This window comes from Carettochelys insculpta, chromosome 12, assembly GCF_033958435.1.
Source record: "Carettochelys insculpta isolate YL-2023 chromosome 12, ASM3395843v1, whole genome shotgun sequence".
Classification (NCBI taxonomy): Eukaryota; Metazoa; Chordata; order Testudines; family Carettochelyidae; genus Carettochelys; species Carettochelys insculpta.
The window spans coordinates 43,742,755-43,756,519 of NC_134148.1; the positions used below are offsets into that span (position 1 = coordinate 43,742,755).

The following is a 13,765-nucleotide window of genomic DNA, read 5'->3' on the forward strand; positions in this document are numbered from 1 at the left end:
CAAAGCCTATGGGACTTGGGCACCTGTGGACAGGGCAGCCAAAACGACTCTAAAGAAGCCCCTGACTGGCGGGCCACTCTTCTCGCGCACGACCGGATTGTCTGGAGACACACAAGTGTTACGAGAACACTCCTGGGACTTACATAGCGGCTCATGCTGTCCTTTTCCTCTGCCTTGCGCTTCTTGGCCTCGATGCCGTAGTCTGTGGAACTCCTGTGTTTCTCACTAGCTCGCAGGCTCTCTGATGGCGAGACAGAATTATTCTGGAATCACAGGAGAAAAAAGAAAAACCCAAGAGGGCGTTCAGCTTTACGCTGCGTGGGCTCTCACTTTTCAAACACAAGTCGGATTTCAGAAGTGTTCGGTTTTAAAACACAGCTCAACCCTCCTCGGAATCCTCAAGGGCAGACCCTGAACCATTTCCCAGCAAAGTGGTACATAAATAAAAACGACCCTTTGGTGTTCTTCTCAGAGCCCTGCAAAATGCAAGCCACAGGACAATGGGTGGAATTCGGAGCAGAGAGAGTGAAGGGTACCAGTGTCACTAGCCACTGAGAGATGTCTGGGCAAGTCACACCTGAGGTGATTGGACTCAATGATCTCTGAAGGTCCCTTCCAGTTATAGGGTTCTAAGATTAAAATTTAAAAAGAAAAATGGCAGCCTTATTTGTCCAAGGCAGCTTCTGCAGCTGACTGAAGGAAAATGCGACAAACACATGGTGGTTTTGTTTGTGTTGGTTTTTGGGGGAGTGAGGCAGAACCTCACAAAAAACTAGCTGGCACTAGGAAATTAATTGCCTCAAACATGCCAGTACATGAGTAACAGTCCCCTGGCTAGCAGCCCCAGTATGGTCCATATTCAATATGTGTACAAGGTTACTGACTTGCTAATGGGTTTCCAGAGCCCTACTGCTGAAGTTCCGCATTCTGGGTGAAAGTCTGGTTCCCACTAAATCGGGGACAGAATTCTCCTGGACTTTGGCGGAGCCAGGATGTCGTCTGCTGGCTTTATTAGAAGGCAAATGGTGAGGAGTCAACAGGCTATACTGAAACGGTTTTATATCCATTGCAACTGGACCATGTTGGCAACTGATCTCTGCCAAGCCATAAGGCACGCAGAAACGATGTTTAAAATAAACCCGGGTGTGATGTACAGATGTTCGCATAGTCAGGGAGGTGCAGGTTGGTGGCCTTTGTTTTGGCTTTCCAACAAGCACCTGCAGCCAATCTCAGAAAACAGACTGTAAATCTGCTCCTCCAACAAGGCCCCTTGCATGCCAGGTGTTAGCTAAGAGGAAAAATGGCAGAGCATCCCCACCTTTGGAGAACAGAATTTAGCATGGAAACAACCAGCCGCTCAGCCTTCACTACCGCAGTGCAAACCGATGACAGTCTCTTACAGGCACAAGTCAATTAGCTTCTACAAGCAGCAGCCGAAATTACCGCCATTTCATTTCCTAGCAGAGGGCCTGGGCCTGCTGCCCCATGCGACAGAGAAATGTTTTCAAGCTCCTCTGCTTCCTTTTCTTTTGCCTCTGAAAGGGAGAACTGAAGCAGTTCGTGTTTCTCCTCAGTAGCCAATAAGCAGCTTTGGATAACACCAGGGCCTTTCTTCTCAGGCAGTCATGCTGAAAAAGCTCGCAGCTACCAGAGAATCATGTCAAGCATTTAAAGGCATCGATCCATTCAGCTGTTTGTTGGCGCGCCGCCAAGAAACTAATTTTTTTTTTTATTGCTTGGGCCAGGAAAGATGAATGAGGCCAGCGCTGCTTATAGTTCACATTAAACCCCCAACGGGAACGTTTTTCCAGTAAAAAATATACAGCACCCCAAACATTTGTATCTTTGGCACAAAAACCCGCCTACAACCTTACCAAGCAGCCAAGCTCACCCTCCCCTCCCCTCCCCTCCACCCCCTCTTAACTGGTGCTTTTACTTCCATCTGCCCTGGACTCCCAGTGGGCCAACTTGTGGTTCCAGCACTGCAGGGATGACAGGAAATCAGTGCAAAGTGATTTTGGTCAACTGGTTTTTGTCTGGACAGCTTTTCTTTTGAACCAGAAGCATTGTGTACCTTGAGATAAGGCCCACAGCAAGGGTACGTGGGGGTGGGGATAGGGCTAGAGGGGACCAAGGGAGGAGGGCAGACTGGCCTTTAACAAAGAAAAAAAGGAGCCAGGCAGGCTTGTGCTAGTTTCTGTCTATGCAAAACAATTGACTGGAATCACTTCCCCCCCACCTTCTTGCTTAACACCAGAGTGTCCTGTAAGAGGCAACCAAGTCAAGACAAGAATTAACAAAAAAAAAAAAAAAAAAAAAAAGCTGCTAGAGGCGACAATTGCCAGACAGCCATTGCTATTTAGATGGTTAGTTAACTGCTTGACCTTCCAAGTCCTACTTAACACAATGTAATAGCCAAAGCCATCCCAACAGATTAGGTGACCCAAGATAATAGAACAGTGATCAGGAATAAAATAGCTTTCCTAATCGCTGAAGGAGTTTTATCCCTGCAGACTTGACTGCGCTCATTCACAAAGCTTATTCAATTGAAACAGCATCTTAAAGCTGTGCAGCAATCAAAAAGATTTAAACCAAATCTCATAACTGGCATACAGAAAGCACACCGGCAGCACAATGCGCGTTTGCCTAATGTTTACTTCAGCAGAACTGAAGCGGAACACAGAGTCAAACAAAAAAGGCTATTTTAGCAAGCACCACCCGCATGGCTTTCCTTTTTTTTTTTTTTCTCCTTTTGGTCAAACAGAGATCACTTGAGCGTCCAAACCCGGAAGCCTGCTTTTAAAAACAAGAGATAAATTAAAAGAGCACAGTGATCAGAAAGCAAGATAAAAGCAGACATCATAGAACTTACTGCATTTGAGTCTCGGTCTGTTAGGAATACGGCCCGGGTCAGAGGCAAGGTCCCAGCCAGGACAAAAAAGAGAAGACAAAAATAAGACAAATTCTTAAAGGTCTCGACAGAAAATAAACTTAGCACAATTGCCCTCCATGTGATGAACCCAGGCTTCAATCCCTCCCAGCAGTACCGGCTGTTTCCCTTGCCCAGTGATCCCTCCCCCACCTTTTTGTTTAAGGGAATTATATGGCAAAATAAACAGAGTCCCAGGGGAAATGAACTGAAATGCAAAGAGAAATGGCAGGAACTGAACTAGTTACATACGCCAAGTCATAAATCCAGAAGGAGATCCCACGCATCCACACCCCTCCCCGTTGTAGAATTACAAGGATAAGTGCCACCACTTGAAAGGGATGTGGTTTAGTCCCTAATTTATATATAAATAGGTCCATTCTCCTCTTACGTTGCCTGACCATTTAAACTCATGTCGAAAAAATGAATGTCATTTGATAAGAGAGTCCAAGAACTTTTCCCTGAAGGCTTTCAAAGGGGAAAAACCACCCTGGACAAACGGACTTGAAGTTAGCAGCTGCACAACACAGCGACCCTAAAGCTGGTGCAACTCAGGGAAAGAGACTGGAGATCTTGGTATTTGAACAGAGATGAGAGAAGGGTGGAACTCCCCCTGCACAGTCCTGGCTCGCACTGGGCTTCACGGTGGCATTTTCTGTTCTACAAAGATTCTCTTATCTGTAGCTATTTAAAAAATGGTTTTGACCGGGAGCATTGTTTAGCTCCAGACCAGTGCAAGTTTCCAAGCAGATTTCTTGCAATTACAGAGACTGTGCTGGTTCCTAGACTCATTAAGCATTTTAGGCAGCCATTTTTAAGTCCTAATTCTTGCTGTGTCCATAGCCAGAGAGAAATCTTGCTGGAGCGTTTCCTCATAGCTGTGTCAATGCCCTGGAACGCTCTCAGGAGGTAGACACAAGCAATGAATCTGAGTGTTTCAGATCCTCAAAGAGAGTACGCAAACACGGCTACAGCCAACAAAAGGAGAGAGAGGCCATGAGTTTAGGAAAGGCCTCAACTAAGCCTCCAATATCCAGCCTGAATATAAACATACAGACACAAATCAGACCATTAGTAGAGGCTAATCAAGCAGTAGGAGGTCAAATTGCTACAAAAGCAGGTCACCTCTGCTCACTATTACAAATGAGCCAAGAAAATGGCTCCGGGCCCAAAAACTGAAACACAGTTTTGTTCTTTAAATTGGGACGAAGTTGCTGGGAAGTGACGCCTGAACTCGGAACCTGGATGGTAAGAGGAGAAGGGCACCTGCAGGCAATGGAGATCTCTGAAACCTGCCGTCAGCCTCATGAAAGGAGAGCTGCAGAGAATGTTTGTTCTGCATCAGCCAGTCAGGCCACACTAGGGGCTCTGGCCTCACACCAGAAATACCCAGCCCCTCTGGAAACATCAGCCCCCACAGGGTTAATTTGTCACTGGCTTAGTGCCGGGGCAATCAGCTGCAGGTCAAACCCAGAGCACCAGATGCTTCTGAATGGGCTCCCAACACTGTTCTTAATGTCCTTCTCTTTACCGATTGCCTTTTCTTATGTTCTCTGGCATCTGGACCTCAACTAAAAACAGCGTCACCTGCCACAGAGCCAAGTCCACAGCCCTTTGTGGAACAAATGAAGCTGCCCTGCTGTCCCAACCAAACATTTCTGGTGCTGAGCAGGAGCCACCCTATGAAACTGACCCCCTTTCCCCCCAGACCCCGACTGTCCAGCGTGAGGCATGCAGCCCGCACAGAAACACGAGCCTGACTCTTCCACTGTGCGATCCCTCAGCTAGGCGACTGCAGGAAGCATTTTGCCATGCCAGAGGTACCATGAAGCCGAACTACAGCCTATGCTGACAGCACCACGTGGATACCTGTGTTGTGTAGTTTCGTTTCTCATCACCCTTTGGAAGGCAGAGGTAACAAAACAGCTTTGCCAGCTCCTCCCCCGCTTCTTTTTTTTTTTAAAGTATTAAACACATATGGGACATAGCAAACTCCCTAGGGGCAAATGGTCGCCCTGTCACCCGCAGCACGCTGCACTAGGGTGAAGGACTATTCGTAACTGGCCTTGCACTCCTCCACCCAACCCCCCCCCCCCCCCCCCCCCCCAGGAAGCCTAGCTCCTGGTGCTGAGCTCTGGGGAGCTAACATGCTCTCTGCACATCACCCTTAAGTCTGCACATGCCCTTGATCCAGTTCTGAACATTTCTGATGCAACAGGTGGGAAAACAAATTCATTCACCCCAGCGTGTGTTCTCCACCAACGCACATTTAAGTGCATCTTTCCTCGGTGCTGCCCAGATGCATTACGGCCAAACCCCAGGGGAGAAGAACCAGGGACCGCCTGGAAGGAGCTCTGCTCCATGCAAGCACGTCAGAGGGTCAATGAACAAACCCTCAGTCCCCTACCACCTAGCCTGCCTACACAGCCAGCCCAGAGTCGCCAATACCAGGCACAGGTGGAACAGAAGAAACAGTCTCCTGCTTCCCTGGCACAGGGAGTCCTGCCAGGATAAAGACCCAAGGCCCCACATCTCAGAATGCGGGCAAGGCCCCTCGGGGGGGAAGAAGGTGTGGAGCTCTCTGGAAGCAGCAGAGAGATGAGCAGTCTCCAGGCTAGGACACTGGCTGCTACCTCGGCACTTCCCGCAGGAGCAGAGGGTGCCTGGCTTCAGTTCCTCCAACTCCTCTAACAACCAGGGGCCAATCAGTGCTTTTGCAGTACTGCTGGTCACCCAGGAGAGGCTCACAAGGGTTTCTGAAGAGCCCCAAGGGGCGCTGATGAAGGGAGAGGGTGGTAGCCATACGCATCTTAAGGCCTTTTATTCTCACCTCTGTGATCCAGGTCGTGATGGTTTTTCTCATCTTTAACGGTCAAGTGGGCTTGGCTCCCGAGGGCCCCAAGAGCCAGTAGTCCTGAGCTACTCCCGGTGACGGGAGGGATTCCTGGCGGCTGAAGGCCGGAAGGGTGAGGAGGCAGCTGAACGGGGGGTCCGTGAGCAGCATGAGAGAGGTGTTGGGCCTGGAGCTGTTGCTGCTGCAATAAAATCAGCGGTAAGCAATTGGTGGGAAATGGCGCATGTTAAACAGTCATGTGACATCAGGAGGAGTCACGGGCAGGGGTGCAGCCTGCTTCCTGAACTCACATTACAGTGCTTGGAGGGCGAATATTAAACCAGATTAAAAGGCCTCACTTTTCCGCCTGCAAGAAGAACGCACGTCAGGAAGAGTCGGGCTGAAGGGAGGAAAGCGTGGAACCGGGCGAAGCTTACACCTGCAGCCCCAGGAGCCAGGAATCAATAGCAAGCGTGCCTGAAAGACCTCACCACCTGGGGGACCTGGCAACCCAGCGTACTCCAAGGGAGTACTCGGAGGGACCAGCCTGCTTGGTGGGGAGCAGTTCTAAGGCACGTGACAGTAAAAAGAAGAGCAGCTGGAAACCCTTTTTGGACTTGGCCTCGAGCAGCGTTTCTTAAACCACGTTCCTGGGAGGGCTGGTGGAGTGTGAACAACACACAGGGCTGCTGCCAGCCTCTGACAGGGATGGTCTATGTTTTCTCTTATTAAAGCCTGATACAATGCTGCTGCTTCAGTGCTTGTGCTACCTGCTTAAATTACTTCGCTTTGCTCCTCTTGCCTGTGTTGCTGGGTTTTTTGTTTTTTGGGGTCTGACAACACTTTTTAAGATTTTCACTGCAGTGCCACAAAAAATATTATCGTTCGGTGTTCCGAGGTCTCAGAAGTTTAAGAAACATCCTGGGCAGCAAAGCAATACGCAGACTGAGTCGGCTGCGGTGCAACACGGTGCAATTGATTTATTAGCTAAATCGGGGCTTTTGCTGTGTTATTAATCCATTGCCATTGATAAAACAATAATTCCTGCCCAGTCATACTGCTGAGCCATGAGCACAGATACATATAAGCTACGTATTTCCTACGTTGCCCTGTTCAAATACGAGTAGAGAGTTCTAAGATATGAAGGGATGAACTCCCCAGACTCAGGCTCTCCTAGGTAATGCCAAAGGCTGGTTCAGTACCTGAGCATCACACAGCTACTTCACTGACTGAAGGCCCACAGCACAGAACGCAGTTATGGGAGCGTTCCCTGGAAGCTAACCGCTTGGGCGGCCACCCAGGAGAGATTCAGGTGCCAGCCAGGTGATTAGCAGAGCACCCACAGTCGGCAGCCTGCGTTTCTATGGGTGGTGCCCATCTGCAGCTCTTGGTGCACATAAAATTTATTCTGCCCATGGATGGAAAAAAATAGAGGAACTCTGGTGACAAGCTTTGCATCCAGTAAGAGGCAACATTCTTCTAAACACACACACACGCACACACGAGTGTACCAAACTGACACATTTCTCATGTCCACATTTACTGCAACTCTCCCCAGTCAATAGACCAGACAGGCCAATCCAGCCCTGCCATGCTAGGGGAAGCTGGCTTGGGGCTGGGTCATGGATCCGGGTGCTGTGAACTCTGTTTAGCGATTGAGAGAAAAACAGGTTACTTCTTCCCATAAGTAAGGCACCCTCCCCCCTAACCCCCTAGGCTTTGTCGCTGCAGCTTGTCAAGCGGTGCTGCTGACAGGGCACCAGTTACTCCTGATAAGAGGAGTGCGGAAGGGAAAGGAAACCCGCCAGGTCGGGGTGAGGGGGGAGCCTGGCAGTAGCCGTGTTTGCTTGACTGGGACTGTGACCTCACGGAGCTGCCCGTTTGGAGAGGGCACTGCCACCAAGAGCCAACAGCGGTGTTTTCCCAGCTTCCTGTACACAGACACACCTCCCAGCGCTCCTGCATGGGGCCCCACTGGCCATTGCAACACCAAGGCCTCTGGTGCCCAGGCCTCTTTGCCAGCTGGACACAGGCGGGTCACAGCCCAGCCGCCACCCCAAAGCCTGCGGAAGCAGAGGAGCCGTTAGCCGCAGGGGGTGGTGGGGTGGGAAGGGCTTCCAAGCTCACCTTGCTAACGGGGAGAGTGTTGCTCACCTCTGCTACAGGCCCAGCCCAGGGACCAGCAACCGCTCCCAGGCAAAGGGCCGAAACGTGACCCTCTGACCTCACGATACAGCCCGACTGCCGCTGCTACTTTTGGAAGTCACTAATAGTCCTGCTTACAACAGCGCCATTCATAAATGGAGAGGCAGAGCGTTACGGCTGAGGCACTGGCTGGTGGCATTAGCTGGTCTTGCATTAACCCACAGGCGGCCTGGCTTTGAGCAAGGGTGCCAGGCTGCACCGGAGAGGCAGGGCGGGGCTGAGCGCCCACCCCACGTGCTGATGGAAATTGGCTCGCGGGCTGCTCTTGGTGCTCTGAGCAGTGGGCTGCTGGAGGCACTGCCACCAGAGGGGCTGGACGGGAGCTGGCGGCACAGTCTGGCTGTGCAGAGTCAGGGCCCGGCTGCTCAAGGGAACCCGGGGACATGGTGTTCCCAGGACAGGCCCCAGCACAGAGGGGGACAGAGCACCCTCCAGGGCACCGGGTGGCAGAGTCAGTGCGAAGGGGGCAGCAATCTGCAGCAGGTGCAGGGCTGGCAAGGTGGAAAGGGGAACGAGGCGGTCACAGCAGGGCTCTGGCATGCTCCCCTGGCCCATGACCACGCCTGCTCCTTCCTTCAGCCCTGCAGCCGCTCCCCCATCAGGCAGGATGGCTTCCTTCACGCCCAGCTGGGAGCGCGATCCTTTCCCCCCTCCGAGCCTGGACCCTCCGCATGGGCCTTGCTGCCTGGCATCAGCACCATGGTGTGTGTAAACTCTGAGCGTCCCCCATTAATGGGGGGAAGAGGGGAGCAGGTGAATGCCATCGCTGGTGAGAGGGCAGAGAGACTGGGCACAAACATCGCCATGGGGCAGCTGCTCTGCACTGGAGCAGGGTTAAAAACAGCCCTGGGAAAGGGCTGTCCTGGCAGCCAGTCAGGGGTGGGCATGATGCAGCCAATCAGAGCCCCGGGGGGGCTGTATATAGAAGGGCTGCTCACGTGCAGGCGCTCAGTCTCTCTCCATCTTTGGAGAGGAACGGGCCGAGCTGCCCGCGAGGGTGAGGCACCTGGGACAGAGCAGTGCTGGGGACAGCTGAGGGAGCCAACGGTGATCTGGCCTGGGCACCTCCCGGGCTGAGGTCTGAGACAGGGTCCTGGGGTGGTATTAGGGCTGCAGAGGGGCAGACAGGGGTAGGAATAGGCAGCAGGTCCACTCTGCTTGCTGGCGATGAGCGGCCAGCTCAGAGTGCTGGTTGCCCTCCAGCAAAGGGCCAAGGTGAAGAATGGTGGAGGGCAGTGAGTGAGTGGTAGGTAAGGGGGCTCCCCGGGAGGTGGCACTGCCAGAGGGTCGTACCCGGGGAAGGGTGCTGCAGTCCAGGAGGCGTGCCCGGCCTGACCCGGTGGACATGCTGAAAGAGCACCTGGACGCTGCCAGAGCAGGGCGCTCCAGGGCTGAAGGGGAGTGAATTCCTGGAGTGACCAGCAGGAGGCGCTGAACCTGTTACAAACATTTCAGCCTTTCGAGGTTTAGGGGAATCTCTCCGAAGCTTCCATTTCCAAAGAGCCCCCCGGCCCTCCCTGCTGTGACATCCCCCAGCCGGCCAAGGCAGAACCCGCTCCAAGCTCTAAGGGCTCCAGCCCCAGCCAAGTTCCCAAGAAGGTCTCAGAGCACACAAGCCAGTCAGGCCTGAAGGATCTGGACACCACGTACTCAACAGAAGAAGGCCCTGAAGTCAGGGCACACGGGAGGACGGGGGCAGACAGGTCCTTCTGTCAAACCCTGCCAGCAGGTCCCAGCATGGAGAACTGCTCCAGAACTGGGCCCCTCTCAGGAGCAGATCCCAGGTCCAGTTGCAGGAGAAGCCTAAGGCACCAGCTGTGTGTGGTGTCCTGCCGGGGGGAGCGGCGAGGACTAGGGAATAATTGCAGCATGCCAGTGTTCGCCACATGGCCGGGGACCCGGCGGCCAGCGCTGGAAAGGAAGTTACAGGGCCAGTTTCTGGTGGCTGCTTGTAGGTAACAAAGGGAGAAACTCCCTGGAAGTCAGTAGCTGCTTTTGACTTTATGCGGGTCCATGGACTGTACAACATGAGACGACATAAGGAGTTTGTTTTAAAGCAACAACAGCTGGAGGGCTCCTGGCAGTGCAGCTCTGAGCTCAGCTCTGCCGGGGCTTGGAACAAGGGCATTGTTTTACCTTTGCAACATATTCTCCCTCTACAGCGGGGAAACCGGAGAGGTGAGGCTGCAGGCCGAATTTCCTGCTTCCCTCTCATGGAGGCGTTCGGGCCCCTTTTGGCACAGGGGTTATTTACTCAAACGCCGTGACCTCTGCAAAGGGAGGCTCCAGCCCGTTGTGTCACAAGCAAAAATATGCAGAGGGCAAGTGGCTTCCAAAGGGCCCTTATCAGAGTGTCCTCTAACTTTTCCACCCGTGGATGGAACGCATTTTGTTATATGCCCCTCGGCCCGTGTGCTGCCTACACTGATACATGCTGCCCGCTGGGGGCACTGCTCAAATCAGCGAGGAGGCACCTGGATCTCTCGGGGGCAGCTGTCCAAGCGCTCAGCTTACAGGGAGAACCCTGGGCCTCAGTTAGTCTGAACGGCTGTAAGGCTCCTCCTGCAAGGCTCCAGAGCTCCCCGAAGGCTGAGTGAGAGTCTGGGCTCCCCTGCTCCCAGAGGTTGCCTGCATGAGGGGCTGCAGGGAATGCACAGAGCTGTACAAGTGTCACAGCCTTCCCCAGGGCTCAGTGTGCACCCCACCCCCTGAGCCCCGCCCAGCCAGGCACAACCTTCACCCACCACCCAGAAGCTGAGCTGCTGCACAAGGGCACGAAGAGTCTCAGGAGCCGGACAACAGAAAACTTGCCTCAGATCACGTCCTGCCCCCATCCTCCCACCAGCTCCCAAAGCTCTACAGCTGCTGAACGCTGATCCCCCAGGTGTCGGCCAAGCTCAGCCCCACAGAGCCCTGCAGAAAGTCCCATTGTGCTGAGGAACCGCTCCGCCCCCCACGCCCCATCTGCGAGGAAGTGCCCCCCATTGCCTTTCACGCTGGTCGCTTCCTGTACATGTCTGTCTGACGGAACGTCGGAGGGTCGGGGCCTGCCGGCCCATGCAGCATCGCTTGCTTAGGCCTCTGCGCAGAACTAGCACGGAGGGGTGGGGAGGTCAGGGCCGGGCAGTCTTTCAAAGCTGCAAGAGGCCCCAGGCTCAGCGGCAATGGAGAAGCCCAGAGGCGAGGCAGAGCCCAGGGCAGGGGACGCCCAGCCGTGCCGTGGCCAGTGCACCTGACGGGTTCCTCCACAGAATGCCCGTTTCACTGGGGTATCCCCCCACCCCGACCCCATCTGCAACTGCCTGACCAGGGCTGCAATCAGAAACCCGGTGCCCCTTCCTGCTTCAGAGCCAAACGGACGTTGCAAGTGCGACCCAGTCCAGCCACTTAACTTCTCGGCCAGGCAAGAGGCAAACCTAGTCCTTCAAAACCAGTTCCACTCGCAAAGCTTGTGCCTCCCTCTGCAATCTGGTCAGGGCGGAGGAGAGAATCACAGTGGCTTGATCCTACATGCACTGAAGACAATGACAGAACTCCCCATTGCCTTCACTGGCATCTGGCTGGGACCCACGCTGCAGGAGACGTGGAATGACGCACCTGCGTTTTACTCTCCTTGGCCCCATCAACTGCAGCCTAAAACATCGCTGTCCCCCCTGCGCTCTCTGCGAGGGGACCCTGGGCCTGGGTGTAGTGCACAAGGCCAATGCTGTACCTCTACGGCGGTACGAGCAGGCAGCAGTTTGTGCAGGCGGCCTACAACATTCACCAAGGGCCAGCCGCCTGTGGGAACAGGGGACGCGTTCAGTCACCCAGCCCAACTCCAGCCTCTGGAGAATGACTCCGTACTGGGCATGCTGGGGTTTGGCCCCGCTGAGTCAGACGTGCGGCACGATCGCTCCCCCATCACTTCTTCCAGCAGCTTAGCGCATGGCAGAGCAGTTCTTAGTGTCACCCCATTGAATCATTCCTCTACTTGCTGAGATTCCAGCTCCCTTCCCATGGCTGCAGGCTGTTGTCACCCACCTCCAAGCCCTGCTGGGCACATACAACTCCACCGGCTGCCTGACAAACAAGCACGCACCATAAGCGGCTACCGAAATCAATGAATTTTTTAAACCCCAACCTTCCAGTGCTTCTTATTTCCCACAAACCCAGACCCATCAGGCCCGTTTGTGGGACGTATTGTGAGCTGAGCCTTTAGCTTGAAGTGCTCAACTATTCGATCATTCATTGTACATGACTCGAGTTGGGATTATTGGAACCTCTATCTGACTTAAGGTTTTGGATAGCACCCATCACCATTTGCATTCCCTGTAAGCTGAGCGCATGGGCAGCTGCCCAGGAGAGATTCAGGTGCTGGCCGGCTGATTATCAGACCACCCCCAGCCAGCAGCGTGTTGTTTCTTCTGTCGCTGGTGCACATCTTAGTGCATATAACAATTTATTCCACCCATGGATGGAAAAAGTTAGAGGGAACACTGATCACCAGAGTGTCTCGAAACTTTTCTTGTATTACTTAAAAGACTCAGCTTCCTTTCCTCGAGAGATTAAGCACACCACAGCCCACTGCCGACACAAGAGGGGAAAAACATTTCTGAGTTCTCCATCTAAATGTGGGTTTTGTTTCTCTACTAGAGCAGTGAGGGGGTTTCTTGTCTGAAAGAACTGCTGCCATATGAGCAGAGAACAGAGTTGTGTGGGGTTTTTTTCCCCCGTGTTATTAGGAATTGTCCCCCGCAAGTCTCCCTTTGGAAATGAAAGACTTTTAAAAAGGCTCTCAGAACTAAGGGACGTCTGTCCTGGCACTACTAAAGCCCTGCGGCAGCGAGATCTGTGGCATTTTTTTAAAAACAGGTGCTTTACGAGAAACAAGAGTGGAAAAAGGCCCCGCCCCACGACAAGGGGAGCGGCCAGTAGTACCTACACTGGTGCTGTGAAGTACTGAAATGTGCTGTGCTCTCGGGCTGTTGTCACACGCGGGAGTTTCAGCACAGCCAAAGGGCAGAGGAGCCAGAGCGTTCCTTTTCAGGGACCGACTTCCTGCCCACGTGGCTGGCGAGAGACCCTCCTCCACCGTGGCAGAAGTAGCTCTGAATCCAAGTGGTGTCGGGAGGGTAGCCGGGCAGTGGTCCGACCCCAGCTCTGACGTTAGGTTCAAGCGGAAGACAGGGGGCGGGAGAGATCACACCTTTGTCTCTGGCTACAGCCCAGCAGTGCTGGTGCGCTCTAGCAGGTTGAGATGGCGACTCCCAGCTGGCGTGGGAGCATGCCCGTAGCTTTTACTATAGGGTGAAGCCTGCACTGGTGCAGCTTGCGCGTTACAGGCAGGAATTAGAAAAGAGCGGCTGGAACGCCGGTAACTGCAGCGAAACAAGCACTGCAGCGTTCAGTCTCTGAGGGGAAGCGTTACCCAGAGAAACATCTTTCAAACTCAACGCCTAACACCAGCACAGAGGGGAAACGGGCCTCTCTTATGTCCTCGGCCTTCCGAGTGGTCCAAGCAGCACCCCAGGGAAAGGCTCCTGATTTTGCCCTGATGACAAATAGCACCTAGGCTGAAGGCCTCCGAAAGCTGAAGTCTGGAACTGAGCACGTCCTTTAGGCTTTGAGTGAGAGCCGGGCAAGCTCCAAGCTCAAACGAAAGGGAGTTTGCTGGAGATGCACAGACAAAGATGCATTTGCTCCTGCTGGAGTCTCTATGCATGTGCTAAACAAACGTGGTTAAGCTAGGAGGAGGTTATGATTTACAAGGGAGTCTGGCAAGGAGTATCTTGTACGCAGAGTGTTTTTAATTGGAT

General features: G+C 53.4%; 1 protein-coding gene across 8 annotated transcripts in view; it reads right to left on the reverse strand.

Annotated features, from left to right (window-relative positions):
- The window catches only part of TLE3 (TLE family member 3, transcriptional corepressor), a 46,588-nt gene that overhangs the window by 10,880 nt on the left and 21,943 nt on the right, over positions 1 to 13,765 (reverse strand). For 5 of the 8 annotated variants that reach the window (XM_075007139.1, XM_075007137.1, XM_075007136.1 and 2 more), the window contains 3 exons: positions 5,760 to 5,964; positions 2,873 to 2,889; positions 144 to 263 (listed from right to left, as the gene is read on the reverse strand). In XM_075007139.1, the coding sequence (XP_074863240.1) occupies positions 144 to 263; positions 2,873 to 2,889; positions 5,760 to 5,964 (342 nt within the window). The remainder of the gene's footprint in view (positions 1 to 143; positions 264 to 2,872; positions 2,890 to 5,759; positions 5,965 to 13,765) is intronic. The other 3 variants (XM_075007138.1, XM_075007135.1, XM_075007140.1) reach the window with 1 other exon arrangement.